We start from the raw sequence: 22,187 nt of genomic DNA on the forward strand, positions 1-22,187 counted from the left end.
CCATAAGAAATGACACTTTTGGGAGGATGGAGTTTCTGTGTGGCAGTTGGACAAAGCCATTCATTTTGAAAACTGAAACCTCCCTTCTGAGTCGTCCGAGGCATTGGTGAGGCGGTGTCACGGGCAGCTCTCCCATGCTCAGCTTACTGCAGAGCAGGGTGGGTACGCAGTGTTCTGGCATTCCAGCAGAGTCTGCTTTCAGATCCCCTCGTGGTCTCTCTGTGAAAGAGGAGGTACTTCCTTTCAGCACAACTCTGAAGTCTGCGTGTTTTGGGCAGTCGTTCCTGACACTGGAGTTGAGTGCTTGAAAATAAAATTCAACTAAATCACACTGCGGTGTTGTGAAGTCTGTCTTTTCTCTCTCTCAGTCCAGGAGAAGTAGGATCTAAGGCTATCTTTTAATTTACAATTCTAATGTTGAAAGCATGTAGCACTGCATATTATTGAGGTGTCTGTATTTGTTCTATGCCTTGCACGCTATGTGTTGGATTTAGTGTTTATTTGCAGCTGCAACAGCATGTTGCTGAGATGACCATTTATTAGCTGGGCATAGAGTGGTGTGATCCTTTCCTACCCCACAAAAGTGCCACTGTTGCGGTGCATTGATTTAAATTAAAAGCATCCAGCACCAAACAAAGCAAGTATTTTGTGTATTGTACTAAGATGTCTTCAGGATGGACAGAGAGGCCTTCGTTACAGGCTGTGCTGATATAGTTCAAGACTTAAGCCCTTAAAAAAGAAAAAAGAAGGAGGAAAAAAAGAGAAAAAAGAGTGGTTTGGTGCATGTTAGTAGTCTCCCACCTACCTAAGGAAGACTGAGGGTACAGAATGGAATGGGAGCAGTGTTTGTTACACGCAGATAAGCTTTTTGATATTTTGGAATAGGCATGTGAAGTTTCTGCCAGTAGTACACAATGAAGACGCCAACTTTTAAACCATGCTCTTGTGTTTTGCAGGATTTCAGGTAACATGGAAAGGCAATAGGAGTGTCTGCAAATAGTTTGTTACTTCCCTTTAACAAAAGAAAGAGAAGTCTGATTGCTAAAATAACTCACTTCTACTATTTAAACTCACAATTTGGTGTTCACGGCACCAAATATTACAGTAGCATTTACAAGAATGTTACAGGAAGCTGATGGAAGCAGATTTCCATTCAATAAAACCAAAAGTGAAACTGGTTACCAGACCGTGGATATCAAACATCTTTGGCTGGAGAAGTACGTTTCTAAAAATGAATTGTTGCACTGACCTAGATACACTGACAGAGAACCACCAAGACTTCAATATGAGGTTATAGCTCTGTCTATAGCTGTAAGGATAATGATGGTGTGACTGCTTACTTCTCTGAGACAAGGGTGGATAGTTTCCATCAGAAATAGTAAATCTGAAGTTTGACTGTAATACCATTCTCTTAGAGCTGGAAGCAAGACTGCTCTAAATTGTCATTGTGTAACGGTGTGAGCGCAAGGCCAGCTTTATTGATAACTATCTGCTGTTGTGCAGAACAGCTCCTGACAAGGATAAGGTAGGAGGCCTGGCCAGTTGAGCGTTGGGAACTCAGCTGGCCTCATGCCGGGTTCACTTGAGCACTTGGTGCCGCTTTCTGCGTAAAGCTCAGAGGAAAGCTTATAATGCTGCTGGTGGTACTGGCATTGTGGGCACCAGTGACAGGGATCATAGAGGTGGCAGCCATTCCGTAGCTGGAAGATGAGGAGCTGAACCCAGTAGAATGTGAATTGCCATCTGTCTCTTTCTCATCTCAGGCACCACCAGGAAAGGTACAGAAACCACGTCTGTATTACAAGCTGTGCCTTATGCAGACTGTCAATAAAATTATTCTTCCATTAATCCCTCATGCTCAGGCTGGATTTCCAGAACTGTGTGTACACAGGTGTCTGCATCATTTTGTTGTGGTATTTACTACAGTACATAAATATTTGTGTCAGTTCATAAAATGATTTAGTATTCAGCTAATGCAACTTCACAAAATCAGGTGATACTTTACTGAAAAATACTGCTGTCTCTGCATCCAAATTAATAGACTGAAATGCTTCTCAAGTTTGTTGTTTTATGCTCGTCTTCCTCCCTATTACATGAATCCTACAGCTGTTCTGTTAATAACAATTTTTAAAACTGGTCTGGAAGTTCCCTCTGTAACCTTGCAGATGTTTTTGTGTTGGGACAATGAAGAAAGACACAGTGGGAAAGAAACAACTTTTGCAAAAGGGATAAAGCTGAACTGCCATCACCAAAAATGGTGGTGGAGTAGCAAGTTCACCTCGGATCCTGTTCATTGACCATGTCTTTTGAATGAGAAATAGAGCATGGCAAAATTATGCATAATGGCAGTCTGCTTCTTACATTTTGGGAAAACCTATCACTCAATTACATTGTTCAATAAACTTACACTTTGGAAGCAGCCCCAATCTGCCTGCAGTGCTTCTTGTTAAGCTGGGAAGAGAATGTGTGATTCTAAGAAAACAAAACAACAACATTCTGCCTTTACATTCAATTTACTGCAAGTAGTTTTTAGGAGGTGTATCTCATCACCTTGTCTTTTATTATTACAAAATTGAGGTATCTCTTAAAGCTGCTTTGTGCTAAAAAATAAAGAGTAAACTGCTTATTTCAAGCAAAGTTCTTTCTCCTGTATTGTTGAGTACATCAGGGTTGTATCAGCTTTATCTCTCCCAGCATTGCTTTTCTATGGGCAAAATCAATCAAATAAAGGTAGCAGAACCGTTTTTAAATTTTTTTTTTCATTCTCATGTTGACACTGTGAAATTGTTTTGGTGCTTAAGGATGTGGTGTTGTTGCAGTGTTTACTGACAACAGCCCTCAAGGAATGACTAGTGTAGAGGTGCCTGGCTGTAGAGGTTGGTAGAGCAACCCCTGGGCTCTCTCTGAATATGTCCATCCCATAAGCTCCATACTGTTGACAAAAATGTTATAATACAACTTTTCATCTCAAGCCCCCAAATATTGACTTAGGTTGCTTTAAAACCAGTTTATTAAGTTATGAATTAACATCCCAATGGTTGCAAGCAACAGAAGTGTGTTTTCTTTTTTCCTTAGCTTCTGGTTAGCGTTGTGTTCCTTACGGAAGAGATGAAAAGCTTTGGGTTTTGTTACCTACTAGTGTATAATTGCTGTACTAGTAAGTGCTTGGCAACTAGGAAGTCTGGAAATACACAGAAAAGTGAACCTTACTGTAAAGCTGGAAATTTATTTTACAAAAAGGGAACTTATTTGTAGTACACCTTCTGCAGTTCTGGATAGCTCTACATTATGATAAGACAGAGGAACCTTAAAGTCAAGAAAATACTTTTTTGGAGGAGGCTTGGTCTTAGACCTGTATGTGTTATTGCTTTAGTCACTGCTGTGACAAAAGGATGCTAAAAAGGTCCATCTGGGGTTTTAGATTATTTTGATTTTCCTTCTATTTGCTGTAAGTTTTAGATAAAGATTTGAATTGCTCAAATCACTTACCAAACCAAAGCATTAGTGCACAGTGGCATCTAATTCAATCCTGCAAAACCAATATTACTGCAAATAGCATTTTCATAACTGGTTTTACTTTGGTGTTTAATAAGAAAGAAAAGTACCATTTTATTTTTCAGCCCTCTGTCCTCCCTGTCTCAGAAGAGTAAAATACTGATGCTGTTTCTCTAAATGGGTGGTTCCTTAACTATTTGATAGTATACCAAATGTGTATTTAGCAGAAACTGCCTAATAACAGATCATTTGCATGGTATGTCTGATTTGTATGAAACATTGCAGTAATTGGCTTCATTGGTACTGTCAGAGTGAACTTTAAATGAAAGTGACAGTAACTAGTCCAGATTTTTTTCATTTTGTTCAGAGTAAAACTATTAGACAGTAAGTGACTTACTGGTTTTTCTGCTTTCAATTAGCAACCCAATTTTATACTCTTTTAATTATCATTTAATTGGATTCCCCACTTACGCTCAGAGCCTGGCAGCCAAACCAGCTGATTTAGTATTTGGCACAACTGAGGGGGTGAAAATTTCTTCTATAAATCTTTCTCTAGAGGAGATGTTTCTGCCAGCATAGAAGCTCTTTTCTGGAAGTAGCAAATCTCTTTTAATATCTCCTTACTAGTCTCTTTTGTGCCCAGCTCTGAATCCACTATTTGAGAAGTGGTTATAACTGAAGGGGCTGAAGCCTCCAAAGTAAAGCTTTAATGTAAACTGTAACCAGATAGGACATACAAACAGTTCTTAAATTAGATTCAAAAAGGTAATGTTGGTATATATGTAAGTTATCCCTGTAACTGTTCCAAGAGATTAATTGCCATGTCCTTGCATGTTCTTAGTGGAGGGGGAATTAGTGTTGTAAACTGACCTTTGAGAGTAAACTAGAGGGCAAGGCAGGGGTTGGGGATGCTTTTAAAAATGGACTGGAAGGGAGAAAGGGAAAGACTTGATGGTTTAGGGGCTGAAGGAGAGGTAGCACACCGAAGCCTTGCTGGGCTGGGAGAAGTGACCATTTCTGAGCCTTCAGTTACAGCCCTCTCCCCTCTGCTGGCAGACAGAGGAGACAAGGAAGCACCAGCAAAAAAAAAGAGGAAATAGGAAGGACATGTTGGTTTCTCGTTACTAGTACTGAACTCAAAACATGGATAACATCATCTGCTCTGGAGTCCATTGCATGTGTGGGTTTTAAAAAGCATCCACCATCTGGTGGCTGGACTTCTCTTTTTGTTAACTTCTGGCTCCTTAGTAAACTGGGGAGTGTGGACGGAGGGCTGTTTATATCGATGTTAAGTCAGTTACCAGAGGAATCTCTTTTTTAACCTCCTCCTGTAATCTTCAGGGTTAAATGTTTTCAGCTCATAGTTCAGTTGCAGTTATTTGTAGCTGGCATTCACATTTGCTCTCTAATTCAATTTAGATGATGCTGCTTGGCCTAAATTGGAGCAGACTAGTAGAAGGAGCTTGGTGCATGTAGAAACCGATCACTGACTCCTTAGTTAAGGTCATCCAAGTAGAGCTGTAAATATTTCCCCTCAGTTTTAAAGAATAGTTATCTGGCTTGTATTCACTTACAGAATTGTGATTGATACTGTCAGATCTTATGTGTCAGATTTTTCAGCTACTAAAAATGCTGACTAACAACCTTATTGTCATCACACAAATGCTGTAATACTCTCATTAATCCATGTGGTTTCAGTTCCAGCTGTTTGCTAGTTATTTATTCATTAGGGTCTATTTTCTGAATAGCTTCCAGCTACGCATTCTTCAGAGAGATTAGATTTTATTCATACATGTATCTACTTATAGGTGAGGAATTTGAAACTGGAGCATGAGCAGGAGAAAAACAAGATCTTGTCAGAAGCATTAGAGACACTTGCTACCGAACACCATGAACTAGAGCAGTCTCTGGTTAAGGGATCTCCGCCTCTCAGCATCCTCAGTGAAGAGCAATTCTATGATGCTGTTTCAGGTAAGTGATGATGTCCAGAATGTGAGTGTGTAGACAGCATGTGTGTAGTGAATGTATTGGGGACAGGTGGGTTGGGGGAAGAAGGTGGGAGCAGTCTCAATTCAAGTGAAATCTCTGCCTTTCTAACATGGACCTCATTTTAGGAGTATGCGTGATGTGTTTTATGAGCAGGGCTCTCAAAATTTGCCAGAGTTCACCTGTAGAATTGTATTGCTTCACCTTAGCCTGACCAAAGGTTACAAGACCACAGGACAGTAATGGAAGGTCTGATTGCTTGGGTGTTTATGCTCTTTTTTAAATTAGCAGAACATAAGGCTCCTGTTTTGGGAGAGGTAACCGTATGTTGTAGCCTTCTGACTTGCTTTGTCCATGATGGTGTGTGCTTTTGCCTTTGTTGCGTTGTTAAGATCAGACTAAAAATCCCTAGTTTTGAGGGATAACAATGTTAAGAAAGGCTTGTTCCATTTCAATTCTGTGTACCTGAAGTGTTAAACATGAAAGAAAAGGATGAATCAAAATCCTGCATGCATTTATTAAATGTCTTTTCCTATTTGTTCTTCAGTTTAGTATCTTTCATAATTTCATATGCAGAACATGCAAATAGTGGTTTTGCAAGATTCTGAACTGCCTGACATGATTACAGCATGAATTTGTATAGAGTAGCTGTACATAGTGCAGCTCAGCAATCACTCTAACCAGGTGATTCAGCAGCACACACCTGTCTACAACTATGAAGGATCTGGAAAAGCTTGAGGGTGAACATAATCTAATTGTAGCAGACAATTGGGTTGTGATGGCAAATTTCACTAGCAAGTATGGGGTTACTTTTTCTGTGAACTGAACTGTCTGATGCTTCTGACAGATGAGAAAAGCAGTGTTCCCAGACTCCTTGATAGGTGTTCTGCAGTGAGAAACTTCAGCAGTGAAAAAACAGGCAAAGGAAGTCTATGCACAGGAACACAGTGAATCAACTTTGTGAAGCAGACTCTGCTGTTTGGCACAGTAGCAAATTTATCAAGCCTTCAAGGAGAAGAAGAGACTGAGGAACACTAAAACAGGTTCTTCATCTGGAACCAAAGGAAAAATTCTGCTGAAAGGCCTCAGGCTCTTTTGACTGTCAACAAAGCAGAGAATAGTTCTTTATCTGATGCTGTTGGAATGCAGTCTCTCCAGCTGGGCTTGCTTTGTGCATATGAGAGAATATTAAGCTTTAAAGAGCTGCTAGTTGATACATCTCATAACTGACCTGATCTCTAAGTACTGTTCAATGGAGGTGTCCAAAGCCATCTCTCTTGTTGTCGGAGGTGGTGGTTTTGTCCTTGGAAGCTACAAATAAATCACTTTAAGTGGATTTGTAAAACTGTGAAACTTGCTGAGTGCATATATATACAAACATACATTAAAAAAACCAAATGTGATTTCTTTCTCCTTTGGGAGAAGTTACTTGACATAATTTATCTTAATTGCATTTTAAATAATTTTCTGGGACAGACTCAGTTCCTTGGCTGTCTGTCAATTTAATCAGACTGGTGTTAGGTTCTCTTCTCTAGGTTGTTCACATTTAGTGGTTTGCAGAGATTAGGGTCCTTTCTGTCTCTGAAGGGGGCAGGGATGGGGAGGTGGCGAGAAAAAGGGAAATGTGACATATTTTCCTGACTGCTGGGTGCATGTTATCACTTTCACTTTAAGCATAAAAGGAATTAGTTTTTTGTTGGTATGGTTTGAGGAGCAGTTTTTTTACTCATCACTGGGATCCTGGTAAAGCTTGCTAGCCTTCATGCTTTTCTGCTGTGTCCAGGGAGTCTCAACTAGAAGGCTTCTTGTCTCTGTATGACAAGAATACAGTGAGAACAGAGAATCTGGGGATATTTGATACTGGTTCAAAGTTTGGGAATGTGGGTCTCCTTTCTGAGAGAGGAGCTGTGATCTTAAATTTTTCATAGAGCAGTGCCTAGGTCTGATCATCAGAAGCTAAAAATTTTTGTCTCTGGAAATCTAAATTGCTACAACTGTCTGCAAAGCTTTTGCTTAACCTGATCTGCAAACTGATAGCATTAAATTATATTGATTTTGGACAAATAGCCATATTCAGAAATTATTTTTCTAGGTTGTATAGGAGATTTAGCAAACATCAATGTATTTTAACAGGGTGATATAACAAGTTATAATGTCTGTCAGTGGGAAAATGCCACTACTTAGAGTATTTTTCTATCAGGATGCCATCTTTTTCTGCTTGCAGTTCTATGAATTTTTAAATCCGTGCTGTAGGAGTGAGTTTAGAAGTGAGAGTGTTGCATAAGTAGGCTTGCACTTTGAGCTGAAGAATTGTTAGTTTTGACGTGACAGGTTGGAAGAAGATGCCACTGCTGCTTTTTGTTTTGTGTTTTTTTGAAAAGAATTTTGTATGTATAAAAGACATTTCTTGTTTACTCTCAACAGAAATATCACTAATGGAACAATTCAGAGCAATTTTCAAGCAGGTTTTTGAGGAAGAGGCGTATCAAAAAGGATGTATTCACTGCAGGAGCTACTTGTCCCCATTTGCCATGCTCTGGTTCACACTGTAGAACAATCCAACTGCTCCTGAATGAAGCTGAATCAGAAGATACAGCCCAGTAGTTCCTATTGGACACTCAGTCCATGGCAGTAGAGCAGAGCAGATCTGAAGAGAACAGCACTAGACATGTATCTGGTTCGATTGTCAAGTCCTCAGCACCATCTGTTCCGCTTGCAAATCTGCAGCCGAGCCATGCTACCTGCTAGTGTTGGCATAGATTGAATTGCCCTCTATAAAGTCTGTGGTGTGTGGTTCTCTTTGTAGAAATTGTGGCCAGAGTTAAAGAAATATCCTCTTTCTTTTCCAAAACTGGAGTAAGGAAAATGTTTGCAATGTGGTAAGTTTCCTTACTGAAGTTGATTTCCTGAAGTCTCTTCTCTTTTTATTTTTAAGTGATAGGCTGTTGTCAGTACTTTTTGACAGTCGCAGTAGTTCCTAAATCCCTGCAATAAGAGAGATATTTAAGGAAGAACCTACAGAAAAAGCAAGTTGTGTTACCAAAGCATGGTATCCAGTGTTAAGAAGAGCAAAGTTAAGGGTGTTATTAATCTGAACTCTGATAGCCATAGGTCAGTTAAGAGCGCTTCCCGGTGCGCTGATCCGCTCATCATGAGAGTGGTGGAAATGTGTAATTAAACTCGATACCACACAGAGTGCTGCAGCTCTCACTTTCAGGATTGAATGCTTAACATGTGTCAAACTCTTCTATGTTTAAAGCAGGGTGGGGCGGAACGGGAGGGCTCTGGGGAGGGGAAGAAGCACTGAACAAGTAGCAAAATTAAAAAGACCAATGCCATCTCCTAGAGAGCTGGAGAAGTTATTAGCTTGGATTAATACAGACCTGAGGAGCATATGAAAATGGAGTACAAATGCAGAGTCTGTCCACATTGCTGAAAAATGGCTGAGCAGGTGAAGAATTAAAGGGTAAAGGTACTTGATTTTTGCCTTTCAGATAAGGTTCCATTCTCATATGCAAATTGTGCACCCAGTTTGGGAAGAATTGAGATCTGCCTTTGTTTTTCTCTTTTAAACAGGTTTTATCTGAGACGTGGGGGGTTTTTCTGCAAACAGGATTTTTGTGTGTGTTGAGAGGGTTATTGATGGAATCTTGCAATAAAAGCAGCTGTTTAGTTACAGGAATATTTAAATACACTGAAGCTAACCTGTCATAGTACAGCTTCTGCTGGTATCTACCACTACTGGGTGCTGTGTTTATAAATAATGTTCCTAAATGGTACAAGAAGTAGCAGACTACATCCGTTGCTTTTGTTTGCTTCCTAGTTTGTCTCCAGTTATCAGATCACTTAAAAGTAAAAATGGCACAAAAAGCATAGAAACCTATTGCTCTTCCTTCCATGTTTAGAGTAGTTTGTCAAGGGGCTTTTTTTGAATGTGTACCAGAAATACTTCACAGCCTCTGTGAGAGCACCGCTGCCTGTGACTTCTTGCCTTGAATAGAGTTAAAAGAATGAATTCAGACATCTCAGAGCGATGGGAAACACCTGGTCAGAATTCAAACCCAACAGTGCCAATGGTTAAACACTGTCTTTCTCAGGTTTATTTATTAATCAAAAACACTGGCCAAACTTTTCCATCTGCATCTGAAGACTTACCAGTTGTTGCAATAGGAAATGAGGTCCCTTGAGTTAAGTTTCTGTCATTGCTTCTGCTGTTTCCCCTTGCTTTCCCACTCTTGCAAAATGTAGCTGGTGTTTGTACTGTTTCTCTTCCAGGTTTCATGAGCTGGAGAGCTTCCTAGTCAGCCTGGTCTTGTCTCAGAGATCACTTTAAAATTTTGGCTTCTGAACAGGGACTCTTATTCCTTCTCCCCTCTCCTCAGCCCACAACCCCTTAAGTTCAATTAAAAAAAACACCTCATTTTCTCCTAGTCATCTGTTTGACAGCTGCTCTGTAGAAACTTGTGAATATAAATCTTTTTTTGCAGTGACGGGGGAGTATGCAAATCTTAATTCAGAAAAGAGTTCGCTGCAAGTGCACAGGGAAAAAGCTCAGTTTGTATTGCCTGTTGATCTGTGCTCACAATACAATACTAGGCTTGTTCACTCTGACACCGTAACAAACTCTCAAGGCTTGCTGAGTTCATTGGGTTAAAGGGGGGTAGCTGAGGTTAAGGGCTTGGAGACTGAGATCTTTGATGGCAGCCGCTGTTGTAGACAGATTTTCCCAATTTCTCAGGAAAATGGGTGAGGTTTCTCTAGAGAGCAATTTCTTACTACAGCTGTGTTTCATTCTTCTACTGTTCTTTACTGTATAGCATGAATTGTTGCATTAGGTAAGGCACATGCCCCGGAGAAGGGTGTCTGGTCAGTGTCTCCAGCTCTGGAGAGGTTTGCAGGTGCAGAGCTCAGTCCAGCAGAATCATCTCTTGGCACTATAAGGCCAGCATGAGGAGAACTGAATGTGTGTGGTATTTAAAAATCCTTGTTACACTGAGAAGCATATCCAAGAGTGATTGGCAGTTCTGGTGAAGCTTATCTGTTCTTGCCTTTCTGCCTCTGGAGTCCTGGCTCTGTTGCAGAAACTCAGATTGAGAGAATTTGCCCACTATGACTCTTGTCTGAAAGCAAGACAGTCCTGAATGGTACAAGAGAAGGACTCTGCAGGAGTAGATCTTTTCCTTTACATTGCTGGGTTGGCTTCTTTGTTCTTCTTGTCATGATAACTGTTGGCACAGTTGAGCAGCTCTTTCAAAAGAGAGGTGGAATACCTGCCTCGAGGGGATTTATAGATTGTCATGTGGTCAGGAAGCTGAGGCCCAAGTTGTGTTACACTCCTAGAGTGTCTCTTCCTCTGCAATATTTGGATATGCAGGAAAACTGTTTTCCTGGCTACCTGTGCTTAGGATCTCTGGACAAATCTGTATTTTATGTAACAGAATTGTCCCAAGTAAAAATGGTTTTCCTTACCCTACTTGTTAAATATAGTACCCACCAAACCAGTGCTTTGATATGTTATATCATAACTTGGCACAGAACTAGACTGACAAATTTGGGGAAAATTGTGAGAAGATTTTCTGGAGTGCCAGTCCACTTTTTTAACATACCCTTAAGCACCAGCTGGCAGTTCTTTTCATCCCCTAGCAACTGGCTTGATTCCAGTACTGTCTTGACAAGGATAGGCATGGATGTTTTAAATGAGAGATCTCCTTTTTGCTTCTAGATCTCTCTCTAGAAAGGATGAAGACATTGTGACACAACTCATCCATTCATCAGAATTTTGTCCTGTTTCTGACCCTTATGTAATCTGGATGTGGTAGAAGGTCCTCTTATCACTATATATATATACACACACCCTCCAGCAAAGCAATATACAATTTACATGTTCTGGAGAAACTACTGGCATGGATTTTTAAAGAGAAAACAAGAAAGCACCTGGCAGTAGACAGCTGTGAGTGAGATATTCTTTTGGATAGGCTGCTACTTCAGCAGGTTTTGATTACTGGGTTTGAATGAGAAGGAGTGTGTGAGAGAATGGCTAATTTTGCAATTATTCCTCTGGGGTTTTGCAGCCAAGAGCAATAACATATGCTGGAAGCAGTACATGGCAGGAATAGTGTCTACTATAGTTTGGGTCTACATTTTCAAGAAGCAGTGAGGCTTGCATTAAGCTGTTTACCATTCAATGTGTTACCTGGTTTCTGCTATAGGATTTTTCAAATGAGATAGAAGTTGATGTCTTGAGCTGTTCCCTCAGTTCCTGGAACTTGCAATTGGATAATCTTTTGACAGTCTTGCCAGGTTTGAAAGAAAACCTAACATAAAAATACAGCCTTTCCCAGGAAATTTGTAGTTTTTGATTTGGGGCAAGACTCTCCCTTCTCCAGAGCTGGAGAAACACTACCTGACCTGGTTGGAAGGAAGGTGTTGTTTGTTGATGTTGGGTTTAGTTTGAGATGTGATGTGGATTGTACTATTAACCTGCCTTCCACAGTACGAAGTTTATCTTGTTGATTGGTAAGCTTATCACCTAGACTTTTCTGGGACCTACGTGGTTTGTGTTATCTATATGATACATCCTCCTGTTCTTTGATACTTGTTCAGTGAGTTAGGAAGTGAAGGTTGGTGAACAGCACTGAGTGTCTTAAGAACTCAGACCCATCTGAAGAAGGAGTCGTTACTCAAGGTACCTGTCTGTTCGGGAGGGTGCTGGCACCTCTATGGCACTGGCTCTTGTCCTGAGCAAGGTCTAGTAGCTTCAATTTATTAAAAATGCCAGATTTTGGCTCAGCTCGATAGAGGATTTTAATGTATAGTGGTCTTGCTTATTGTGCAATTTCTTTATATCTAGATGCTGGGCTGCAGCAGTCTCTGGCAGTACTAGTTACTTACCAAATGGATGCTGTCATCAGGACACAGTAGGCTACTTAGGTTTCAGTTTTGTACGAGGAGGGGAGATCTGTCAGTGACTGAAGTCTAGCACAGGCAGTAGATTCATTAACATGCACCTGCTCTTTTGCAGATTCGGAATCTGAAAAATCATTAAGTGGGTTTGAAACAACAGCAGCCTACTCATTAGAGGACAGCATGGATTCAAAAGATACAATAACTTCAAGCATGTCTGAAGAAAAGGTGTGTGGCAGTGGGGAGTCGCTGTCAAATGGAATCAAAAAACACAGGTAGGATGTTGTCCATTCTTAAGGTTTTATAATATGCATTAATGGTAAGAGACCACAGGAATCTCTGAAAAGCTAACAGAAAACTTTTAAAACTTTGTTAGGGATGGTTGACAAGTAATTGGTTGTGCTATGATTTTATAAAGAATGTTTTTCCAAGGTTGGTGTGCTCCTTTGCATCTTGATGATCCAATCTAAATAAGTAAAAACGAAATATAATGTGCTGTTTAAAAATGGACACACTTGTTCTTTATTAGATCTTATTGAAATCTATGTGGATTTTAATTCCTTCATGTATCTTTGATGACCTATACCTCCTATTGCCTCTTTAATTTTGAGTCATTTGATCCTTCTGTTGGTATCAGGAATGAATGAAAAATATTGCTAGCCTGGCATCAGAAACTCAAATGTGAACAAAGGGAGTCTTATTCTAAAAGTCTCATCCATGTTTTATGTGCTTATTTTGTGTTGTCAAATGATCCATTTTTGTTTGTTTCCTTGCTGATAAAGGAGGACAATAGGTCTGGAGTTAATGAGATGTAATAGACACCACTATTCTCCAGTTTCAGTGAAAGGGCAATATAACATTTGTGCTACAGATAAAGCCAGACTTCAGCATGTTTCAAAGAGACTGTTCTGGATGTGTTTTGGAGGTACAGGATGATGATGGGGACACCAGATTTCTGTAAAAACAGGAAAATAATGTTTAATTTTACAGAAGGAAGCTAGATAGCTTTTAATTACTTGGTATCTTAAATAGTTAAATTGCAGTAACTGTTGAAGTGCGTGGTAGTGTCAGACCTGATGTTCCAAGGGTCAACCTGTGCATGTCTCATACTAGGCAAAGACTAAGGCAAATGAGGGCTTGGGTGGAGTAAAGGGTGTTTTGGGGAGATAACATAAAGCAGCTGACAAAGCATGTTGCTTTGCTCTTGTGCTATTAGCAAGATGGTATTTATGGCCTTGGCTAAGTGCCTTCCCTAATTAGAGCAGGAAGTTCAGGAGTGGGGGGGGAAGCAGTAGGTGAAGGTGGACATCTGAGTTGCCTTCACTGTCTTGGAAACGGCGAGGAGAAAGGATACAGTACATAATCAACGTGAAAATGATGGTGCATGTTGACTTGCATTGTACTGAGGAGTTTTAAGAGGATTTGATCTTCTGTTTACTATAAAAAAAGAAGTTACTGGGCAAGTTCTCATAATGCTGCACTGTGCTGTCAGAACTGCAGGGGGCGGGTGGCTGGAGGAGCATTTCAGATCTCCTGATTTTATAGAGTAATGAAAGGTAATAAACCAGTACCTCTGCTTCACTTGTTTCTCTGAGCTGCCTTTTAGTGATAGAGAGAGCATAGGATTTTAGAGTAAAATGAGTGCATAAATTGGCTAGTAATTTACTGCTAAAGCAAAGTGAAAACTTTTTTTTCATCTGTTTTGCATTTAGATCAGAATATATGACCATATTTTATGTGACTAAGTGGCTCTAGAATATATGGCTGTATTTTATGGAATTAAATGACTGTAACAATATTACAGGTTGAGCTGTAATGTTAGGCTTTTTTACCTGGCACTTTGGTGTCACACTGGGTCTTGTCCCCAAATATATTGATGCAAACTTTTTCTCCCCAGAAGCTCAGATGATTTAAACTTTACCTGCAAGAGAACCTTCTCAGGGGATGGGAGATGTGTGGTATTTTTAGCCTCTTTTCTGAGGCTGTTGGTAGCAGCCATGTTTGGCCTGGTACAGCATCTGTTTCATGTGACTTCAGAACTGTGTTACCTGCCTGGAGCTGCTGGCTCCAATTTGTGCCTCTTTTTGTCTGGGGGCTTGTTCTAACTATGTGCATGTGGTCAGATAGGCACTGTCTGTGATGCCACCTGTGTCCTTTTCAGAGCAAAAACTATAACTTCTTGATGCTATGCAAAGTGAGGGGTTCAGAACGTTCTGACATCACTTCATTCCATCCTTACAACCTTGAGTTTGCTTATAGCTTTTTTTTTTTAAACTTCCATTTGTATTAACCACATGGAAACAAGAAAAGTAGACCAGATTAATTTCTTTTGCTTAAAATCTTGATACCTTCAGATGAGTAAAGGATTTGTGGTTGCCTTTAGGTTGCACATGAGAGTACCTAACACTGTTTAGCCATCAGTTTAAATAAGATTATTTCCTGTCTTCATCTAGACAACCTGAGCTCTAATCTGCACCTCAAATATTATTTGAGTGGTTGAGAGTTTTCCACTCAGAAGTGGAGGGTGGTTTTTGCTTGGCAGGGGGAGCATACATGCTTTGGGTTTGGAAATGTAAGAATAAATCTGTTGGTTCCAAGGAATTAAAAATCTTGGGAAGTACATATACAAATAGATGAAGCCAGTAAAACATATAATCTGCTGGTTTTTTCTGGGGTTTTTTATGTAGTTTGCATCCTACTGGTTGTTCGCAGAGTGTTTTGAGAGTGGACCTAATTTTTGTACATTTCTCGGGAAAGGATTTGAGTGAATAGTACAGTACATAATCTGGAAGCATTCAAATAACTTCTTTTTAAGAGGGAATTTTTTAATCTGAGTCAAACTTTAAAAAAAAAAAGAAAGGAAAAGAAAAAAACCATCCCTCAAAAAAGTCCAAGCAAGCAAGCAAACCAATAAAAACTCTGTTGCATAAAAAATGTTCTATATTAAGTGCCAACATTTTACATCCACGTGCCACTGCCATTTCCCTCTTATTGCTGAGTTTTGTAGTCAGTTTTCCCTTTGGTCCCTGCATTGGGGGCCTTTCAGGATGCAAACACATTGGTGTTCAACTTCATGGGAGCCTGGATCAGGCTGGCATGAAGAGCAAGCTAAACATGCCTTTTTCACTCCATGTGTTTCCTTCCCCACAAGATTCCTGTAGTAGTTGATGTGTAATAGCTAATGCTTTGGACAAGTGTTATTGTTTAAGTAAAGGATCCTAAATACATCTCATCTGTTCTACTGCACAGAAATTCCAGTAGATGTTTTTGTCACTTACAGCTAAAATTAACTTCCTGAGTTGTTTTTGAAATTGACATCTGGAGGGAAGTTTCTGCATTCAAAAACCTTTTGTTTAATCACAGGGAGTATGTCAAGGTTAGTAGGCCTCAAGTCTTGGCTGCCTGTCATTTTTCCACATGTCCTTACTTGTCCCTGGGATATTCCTTGGTGGCTTAAAACTGCTTTGTTTTTTCAGTGCATGTGTGTGTTGTAGAGGGAGGAGAGAGCTGACTCCCATAGCAGGTTTGACTGATATAGGCAGCAGATATGGATGAATGGCTAAAACTGAATGCCAAGTTTCAAGTGATTAAACAAATTTAACAAAAGGGCAGGTTAACTTTCATGAAAATGTAAGTTCTAGTGTGTAAGGAAAGCAATTCCTTCACTTCAGCAAACTAAGGGTTAATGTGTTCAACATGCAGAAGGGCTTACTTAAACACAAATATCACTCTGCTGACTGCCTGCATTAAAGGATACACAGGAAAAACAAGTAAACATTACAAGTGAAGGTAAGACTGAATAGTTGGTGGACACTGTCCTCTCCTGGACATTTGTATCAAAACATCCACAGAAGTATTTTATATTTCATATTATTCAGGGTGATCTGTTTGACAAAACATTTTTTTTCTCAGTGAAAAGTCGGAATAGGGAGTGAGTGGTGGTACATTGGTCAGTTAAAATAAATCCTCCTACCCACTCATCCTCTGCAGGGGAGCTGAGGAGAACAAGTCAGTGTTGGGCTTGTAGCTGCTTGCTAACGCAGTAGTTTGCTACTATGAGGAGTTCAGACATGTGACTGGGTTTATGATGGGATGGGGCTTGTTTTACTTTAAGAAACGTTTTTTGGTTTTGTTCTTTCTGAAAACTGAAGCATCAGCCCTGGTAAAGGTGTTTCAGTGGCAGCTGAGAAGTAGGGGAGGTAGCACAGCAAGCAGAGCTACTGAAACAATTTAGCCTGGGTATTTTTTTTCTCTTGGCAGTGTTTCTGTTTATTAGAAAAGTGAGGTGGAGAAGGAAGGTACAGCCTGTTCACACTCTCTGAGAAAGATTGCTTTAGCTGCCTTGAGCAGAGACAAGACAACCTTGGTTAGGAGGGCAACATGATCATTTAGAGTTAATTAAACTTTGAAACTAATAGTTCATGCAGTTTGAGTGAGCTCTAGGTAATTTTTATCTATTGATAAGAACAGAAAAATTGTGAATTTTTCTCATTGGCAATAGCTTCATGATCCAAAAATGAATTTTAGTATTATGGACAAAGGACTTTGACCAATAATTATGCCTTTCTAGAAGTAAATTGGATTAACAGTTGAGCTGGTCAGTAGCAGTAAGAAAGCTGAACAGACTCTGTGCCTGATTTCCCATAAGGCTGAGAAATACATGCTGTGCTCTCAGCCTAACTGTTGGTCCTTGGAAGTACACTTATGACTTGTTTCGGGATACTTCAGCCCCCTGTAAAACAGGCTGCTCTGTTTTCTCTTCTTAAATGATGCTGATTTTTGTGTTGTTCCTGAGGGCTGGTTTTAGTATAGGTCATAAATATTGTAGCCCTTCATGGTCAGTATAAAGGTGACTAGCAAAAACACCCCATAACAACCCCACTGTCTAACTCTCAGATCTGTTCAGACGTACTGAACATACTTACATGCCTATTCACATTTAACTTCGGTTTTCTCACAAAGAAAAGACACAATTAAATGTCTTAATGGTGCCATTGTGAAAACTGTTCTGACGACTGCTGTAGACATTCTCTTCCTCTGGTGTTATGCAAAATTAATAGTTCTGCTTTTGGAGAAATTAATGTTTCTGTGCAGGTAAAACAATTTAAGTGCTTCAAAGTAGCACTGTCATTCCCCCTGGCTTTTTAATTTAAAATTTGGGAAATTGTTACTTTCATAAATGAGCATTTGCATTTATTTGTCATGGTTAGTATTAGAAAACTTTTCTTCTGCTTTTTTCCCCTCTTCCTTTCCACAGAACAAGCTTGCCATCTCCAATGTTTTCCAGAAATGACTTCAGTATCTGGAGTATCTTAAGAAAATGTATTGGCATGGTAAGTAATCAGAAAGCTACGATAAAAAATGGGGAGTGATTGTTTTATTTGAGGCCCGAATGAAAACTTGTTTGGGAGGAGTGGTCTTTTGCGTGTGTTTGTTTGTCTATGGGGTTGTTTGGTTTGTTTGTTTTAGTTTATTTTTAATTTGCTGCTTACGCTTTATTTGCTTTCACAACTTAAGAAGGTAAGACTTGGTCAGAGCAATATTCTTTAAGTAAAATCATCTTCTCTTGACTTTGACCCTGTAAGTACTTTGTGGTAGCAGTTTGGTTTTGTGTTTGGTTTTTTGTTTTTTTTTTTTTTTTTTTTTTTTTGACTGTGGAAAAAACAAAACAACACCCAAAAAACAACCACTTTGATTTTGCTCTCGTCCCTTCCCTTTAGCATCTGAAGTCTTCCCCCTTCCATGGTGTTACTGACCAGACGGTGGCCAGATCAGAGTTAGCTGGTTGGCACCTAAGCTGCTTCCAGCTAAGTGTGAATTGAGAAGAGTTCTTGTCTCCATTAGATCCTACAATAGGCTGCAAATACTTGTTGCTGCTAAACTTCTGTCAGTCTCTAACAGTAGTCTACAGAAGGGAAGGTTTGTGGTTTTAGTTGCTGTTGTTTTCTCTTCCTCTCCTTGGTGTAGTTAGGAGCAGCACCAAGCAGTGAGGTGTGGAAATGCTGGGGAATGCCTGCATCAGCAGCTCCAAGTCTCCCGAGTTGATGTGAAGTGTCTGAGGCTTCTCACAGTGGCTTTAGTGAAAAAGTGTTATAAAGTACAAAGAACAGATTGGAAGACTGCCTTGCATAAGGTGTGTGCAGGGAAAAAGGGTCTCAGTTCTGCTTTGCAGCCACTGGTGCACAGAGGTTGTAGTTGTGGGAGGCAGCAGAACTTGCAGTGGCCTGTACCGAAGCATCTGCCGAGGCTCCTGGTGCCAGGTGCTGCTGTTCTGGCTCAGGACGGTGCTGTTTGCCGCACACTTGGCCAGTAGTCACACTTACACTGCTTCAATTTGCTGCTGCAGGCAGGTTAAACCAGGGCTGTGTTATGCATTCAGAGGGCATGCCTTTTAAAAATGGGAAGAGAGAACAAACAGCACCCAAACTCTAGGGCTTCCTTTAAATTTTTATTCCTGTTACAAAAATCCCCTTTTTTCTTCAGAATACAAAATCCCTGTTTTTACTCTAGTACTGCCATGTTTCCCTGTCCTTCCTCATTCTCCTCCCCCCATATTTGCCCTCCTGCCTCCAAAAAAAGATGTTTAAGTAATTAGATGGTCTATATCTATTTATGGAATAATAAATAACTTAGTCTTTAAAAGGGTCCTTAATATTTCATTCCATTGTTTCATCTCACCTTCTTAATGCATTCATTGATAGGAAGATTGATGTTTGGTTTTCTTTTTGTTTTAAAAGTAGCCTTAATTCCAGCACAGCTCTGCTTATTGAGCTCATAAGGGTTTTGTCCTTTCAGTATTAGCAGAGCCAGGTCAAGCACGTTGCATTAGCACTAAGAGCATCATTTATTTTTGTAATAAGCCAATTACACTCGGGTTACTGCGGGTCAGTGTATCTAATCATTCAGCTTTTAACACGAATTTCATTTGTGCATCAGGAGTTGTCGAAGATCACAATGCCGGTTATATTCAACGAGCCACTGAGCTTCCTACAGCGACTCACGGAGTACATGGAGCACACATACCTCATCCACAAAGCCAGCTCCCTTTCCAGCACAACTGAGCGAATGCAGGTGCGTTGGCTTTGCTAGCTTCTGTGAGCTCTTGGAGAATGGCGTGGGGTCTTTCTTCCTTATAGATGGTCTCATTGTAGGAGGAATTCCTGTAATTTGCTGCCTGTTGGTTTCTCTTATTCATTGGCCAGTTTTGTTTATTGTCCTGGTTTCCACAGGGATAGAGCTCATTTTCTTCCTAGAAGCTGGTACAGTGCTGTATTTTGGATTAGAATGAGAATAATGTTGGTAACACACTGATGTTTTAGTTGTGCCTAAGCTGTGTTTACAATAAATTAAAGACTTTCTGTGCCTTGTGGCGCAAGAAGCTGGGATGGGAACAGAGCTGGGACAGCTGACCCCAACTGTCCAGAGGGATATTCCATACCATATAGTGTCATGCTCAGTACATAAACCAAGGGAAAGCTGTCTGGGGACTGCTGCTCAGGAACTGATGGGGCATCAGTCAGTGGGTGGTGAGCTACTGTGCTGTGCATTACTTGTTTTGATGATTGTGATTCTTCTATCATTATTTTTTTCCCTTGTGTTTCTGCCTTATTAAACTGCCTTTATCTCAACCCACTGATTTCACATTTTTTATCCCTCCAGTCTATCCCCCATCCCATTTGGGCTGGGGAGGGGGTGAGTGAGCAGATACGTGTTTATCCTGCTGGGTTAAATCACAACAGTCCTTTATGGCACCCCACAAGCAGCAGAGCATAAAGGGTTGAGATAACAACAGATCTGACCAGAGCATAATAAAGGAAATTCATTATAAGCATTTATGATATTAGTTTGATAGTCTCTGGTCACAATGTTGATTTATTTGCTCTCCGAGCTGCTGTGAATGTTCTCGGAGCTCTGTTATGCAACATCTAACTTGCTGTATATGTTCCCTGCTGTGCTGTTTATCACCTCTGGGGACTGGGTTAAGGTTAGCATTTTGTTGTACTTTGTAACACTGTCTTATGATATGATAGAATTCCTGGTAGTGCATCTGAGCTGGTATTTGTACTCAGCATTGCCATCATTTCCACACTTTGGGAACCATCTGTAGGAAACTATTCATAGTTACACCTTTTGCCTTTTCTCATCAGAGAGCAAATCCATGTGGGAGATACATACCATCTTCCATCATCCCCTTCTCCTCCAAGCTAATTAGCTCTTGAGAATTTCAAATATCATCAGGATATCAAACCTGGATGTTTTTTTGCTGCAGCTCTTGATTGTGTTTCAGATCTTGTTTACAGTAAAACAACTATTTTTGGATACCACCCAGAGATCTGCCCCAAGGCTGGGTAGATACAAGTGGCAGGGGTATGTGTGGGATAGTATAGGCAAGCACTAGGATAGAGGGTATCTCCAACATTTTGTAATATCACTCCTAAGCAAGCGCAGAATCTTGAAAAATTAATAAAATGCTTGGGAAAAGTATGCTGTCACGCTGGCAATTCTAGAGTTACAGAAATCAGTGCAAGGTGCTGGGGCCTGGCCCAGGCCTAATGAGCCCTGTTCAGCACTATTCAGTACCCTCAAGGGAAGAGAAGGCCCCTGGATCTGACAACAAAACAAAAGGCAGTGGAGCTGCTCCACCTCCTGTGACTGGCACCACTGCTGAACCAAAGAACCAACCTCTGCTGGTGTGAGTCACCCCTATACACAAGAGGAAGTATTGGAAGCAAAAGTCAGCTCATGTGGTAAGGGAGGAAGGGGTTTCTTCCAAGAGAGAGCAGGAGAAAGATGTAGACAAGACAGACTACTCTGAAGCAGGGCTGTCATGAGAGACCAGGAGGAAGAGGAGAGGTAGGTGCTGACTGGGGAGGAGGGAGATGAAGAATTCATGAATGAGGCAGTACCCACCCAATCCCTATCCCTGAGTGAGCCGTGAGGTACACAAAAAGATTTCAGCTGCTCTCCAGGTGAACACATTGTCACCAGCCTGCTCCAATGCTGAGGTAATAATAGGGCCAGTAGTCTGGAATTATAGGGTAAGGAAGCCAGGCAGGTAGGATCCCTTTCTAGGAAAGGGGGCAGTGACAGAGTGATCGGAAAAGTGACGCAAGTCCTCAGCCTGTGGAGGTGACTCATGTGAGGTGTGAAGGAAAGAGACTCCTTCAAGGGAGATGTCACCCAGGCAAGTGGAGCACCTTGGAAAATGTATCAGTACCTGAGGGAAGTAGGCCTGCTGGGGGTGATTTATGATGACCTGGATGACAAGCAGTTATCCAGAGATGCACATTAAGTCAGGTGCATGTGACCCATGTGGTGGAAGTTTGTACAGAACCAGGACTGTCATGGTTCAAGGCAGCTTCAATACCAGACAGCCACTCGCTCACCCTAATCCCCCTCACCTCCTCCATGGGATGGGGGATAGAGCAGGGGGGGAAGGAAATAATAGTAGAATAGACTAAACAGGAGATGCACAGTGCAGTCACTCACTGCCTGCAGACCAATGCCCAGGCAGTTTCCAAGCAGCAGCAGCCCCCAGCCTGCTTTCTTTTCCCCCTAGGTTATTTATATACTGAGCATGATGTCACATGGCATGGAATATCCCCTTGGTCAATGTGCCAGCTCTCCCAGCTGTGTCCTCTCACAACTTCTTGTTCCCCCCAGCCTGATGGGGTGGTATCAGAAGTTGAAAAGTCCTTGGCTTTGTTGCTAAACATTGCTTAGCAACAACTAAAACATCAGTGAGTTACCAGCATTATTCTCATTCTAAATCCAAAACAGCACTATACCAGCTACTGGGGGGA

The 22,187-nt window shown here is 40.8% G+C and overlaps 1 protein-coding gene across 5 annotated transcripts in view; it reads left to right on the plus strand.

Annotated features, from left to right (window-relative positions):
- The window catches only part of OSBPL1A (oxysterol binding protein like 1A), an 80,131-nt gene that overhangs the window by 44,831 nt on the left and 13,113 nt on the right, over positions 1 to 22,187 (plus strand). For all 5 annotated transcript variants that reach the window (XM_017738272.1, XM_008636807.2, XM_017738273.1 and 2 more), the window contains 4 exons: positions 5,304 to 5,466; positions 12,503 to 12,659; positions 17,642 to 17,717; positions 19,321 to 19,455. In XM_017738272.1, coding sequence (XP_017593761.1) covers positions 5,304 to 5,466; positions 12,503 to 12,659; positions 17,642 to 17,717; positions 19,321 to 19,455 — 531 coding nt within the window. The remainder of the gene's footprint in view (positions 1 to 5,303; positions 5,467 to 12,502; positions 12,660 to 17,641; positions 17,718 to 19,320; positions 19,456 to 22,187) is intronic.

Source organism: Corvus brachyrhynchos, unplaced genomic scaffold (genome assembly GCF_000691975.1).
Source record: "Corvus brachyrhynchos isolate BGI_N302 unplaced genomic scaffold, ASM69197v1 scaffold106, whole genome shotgun sequence".
Taxonomy (NCBI): Eukaryota; Metazoa; Chordata; class Aves; order Passeriformes; family Corvidae; genus Corvus; species Corvus brachyrhynchos.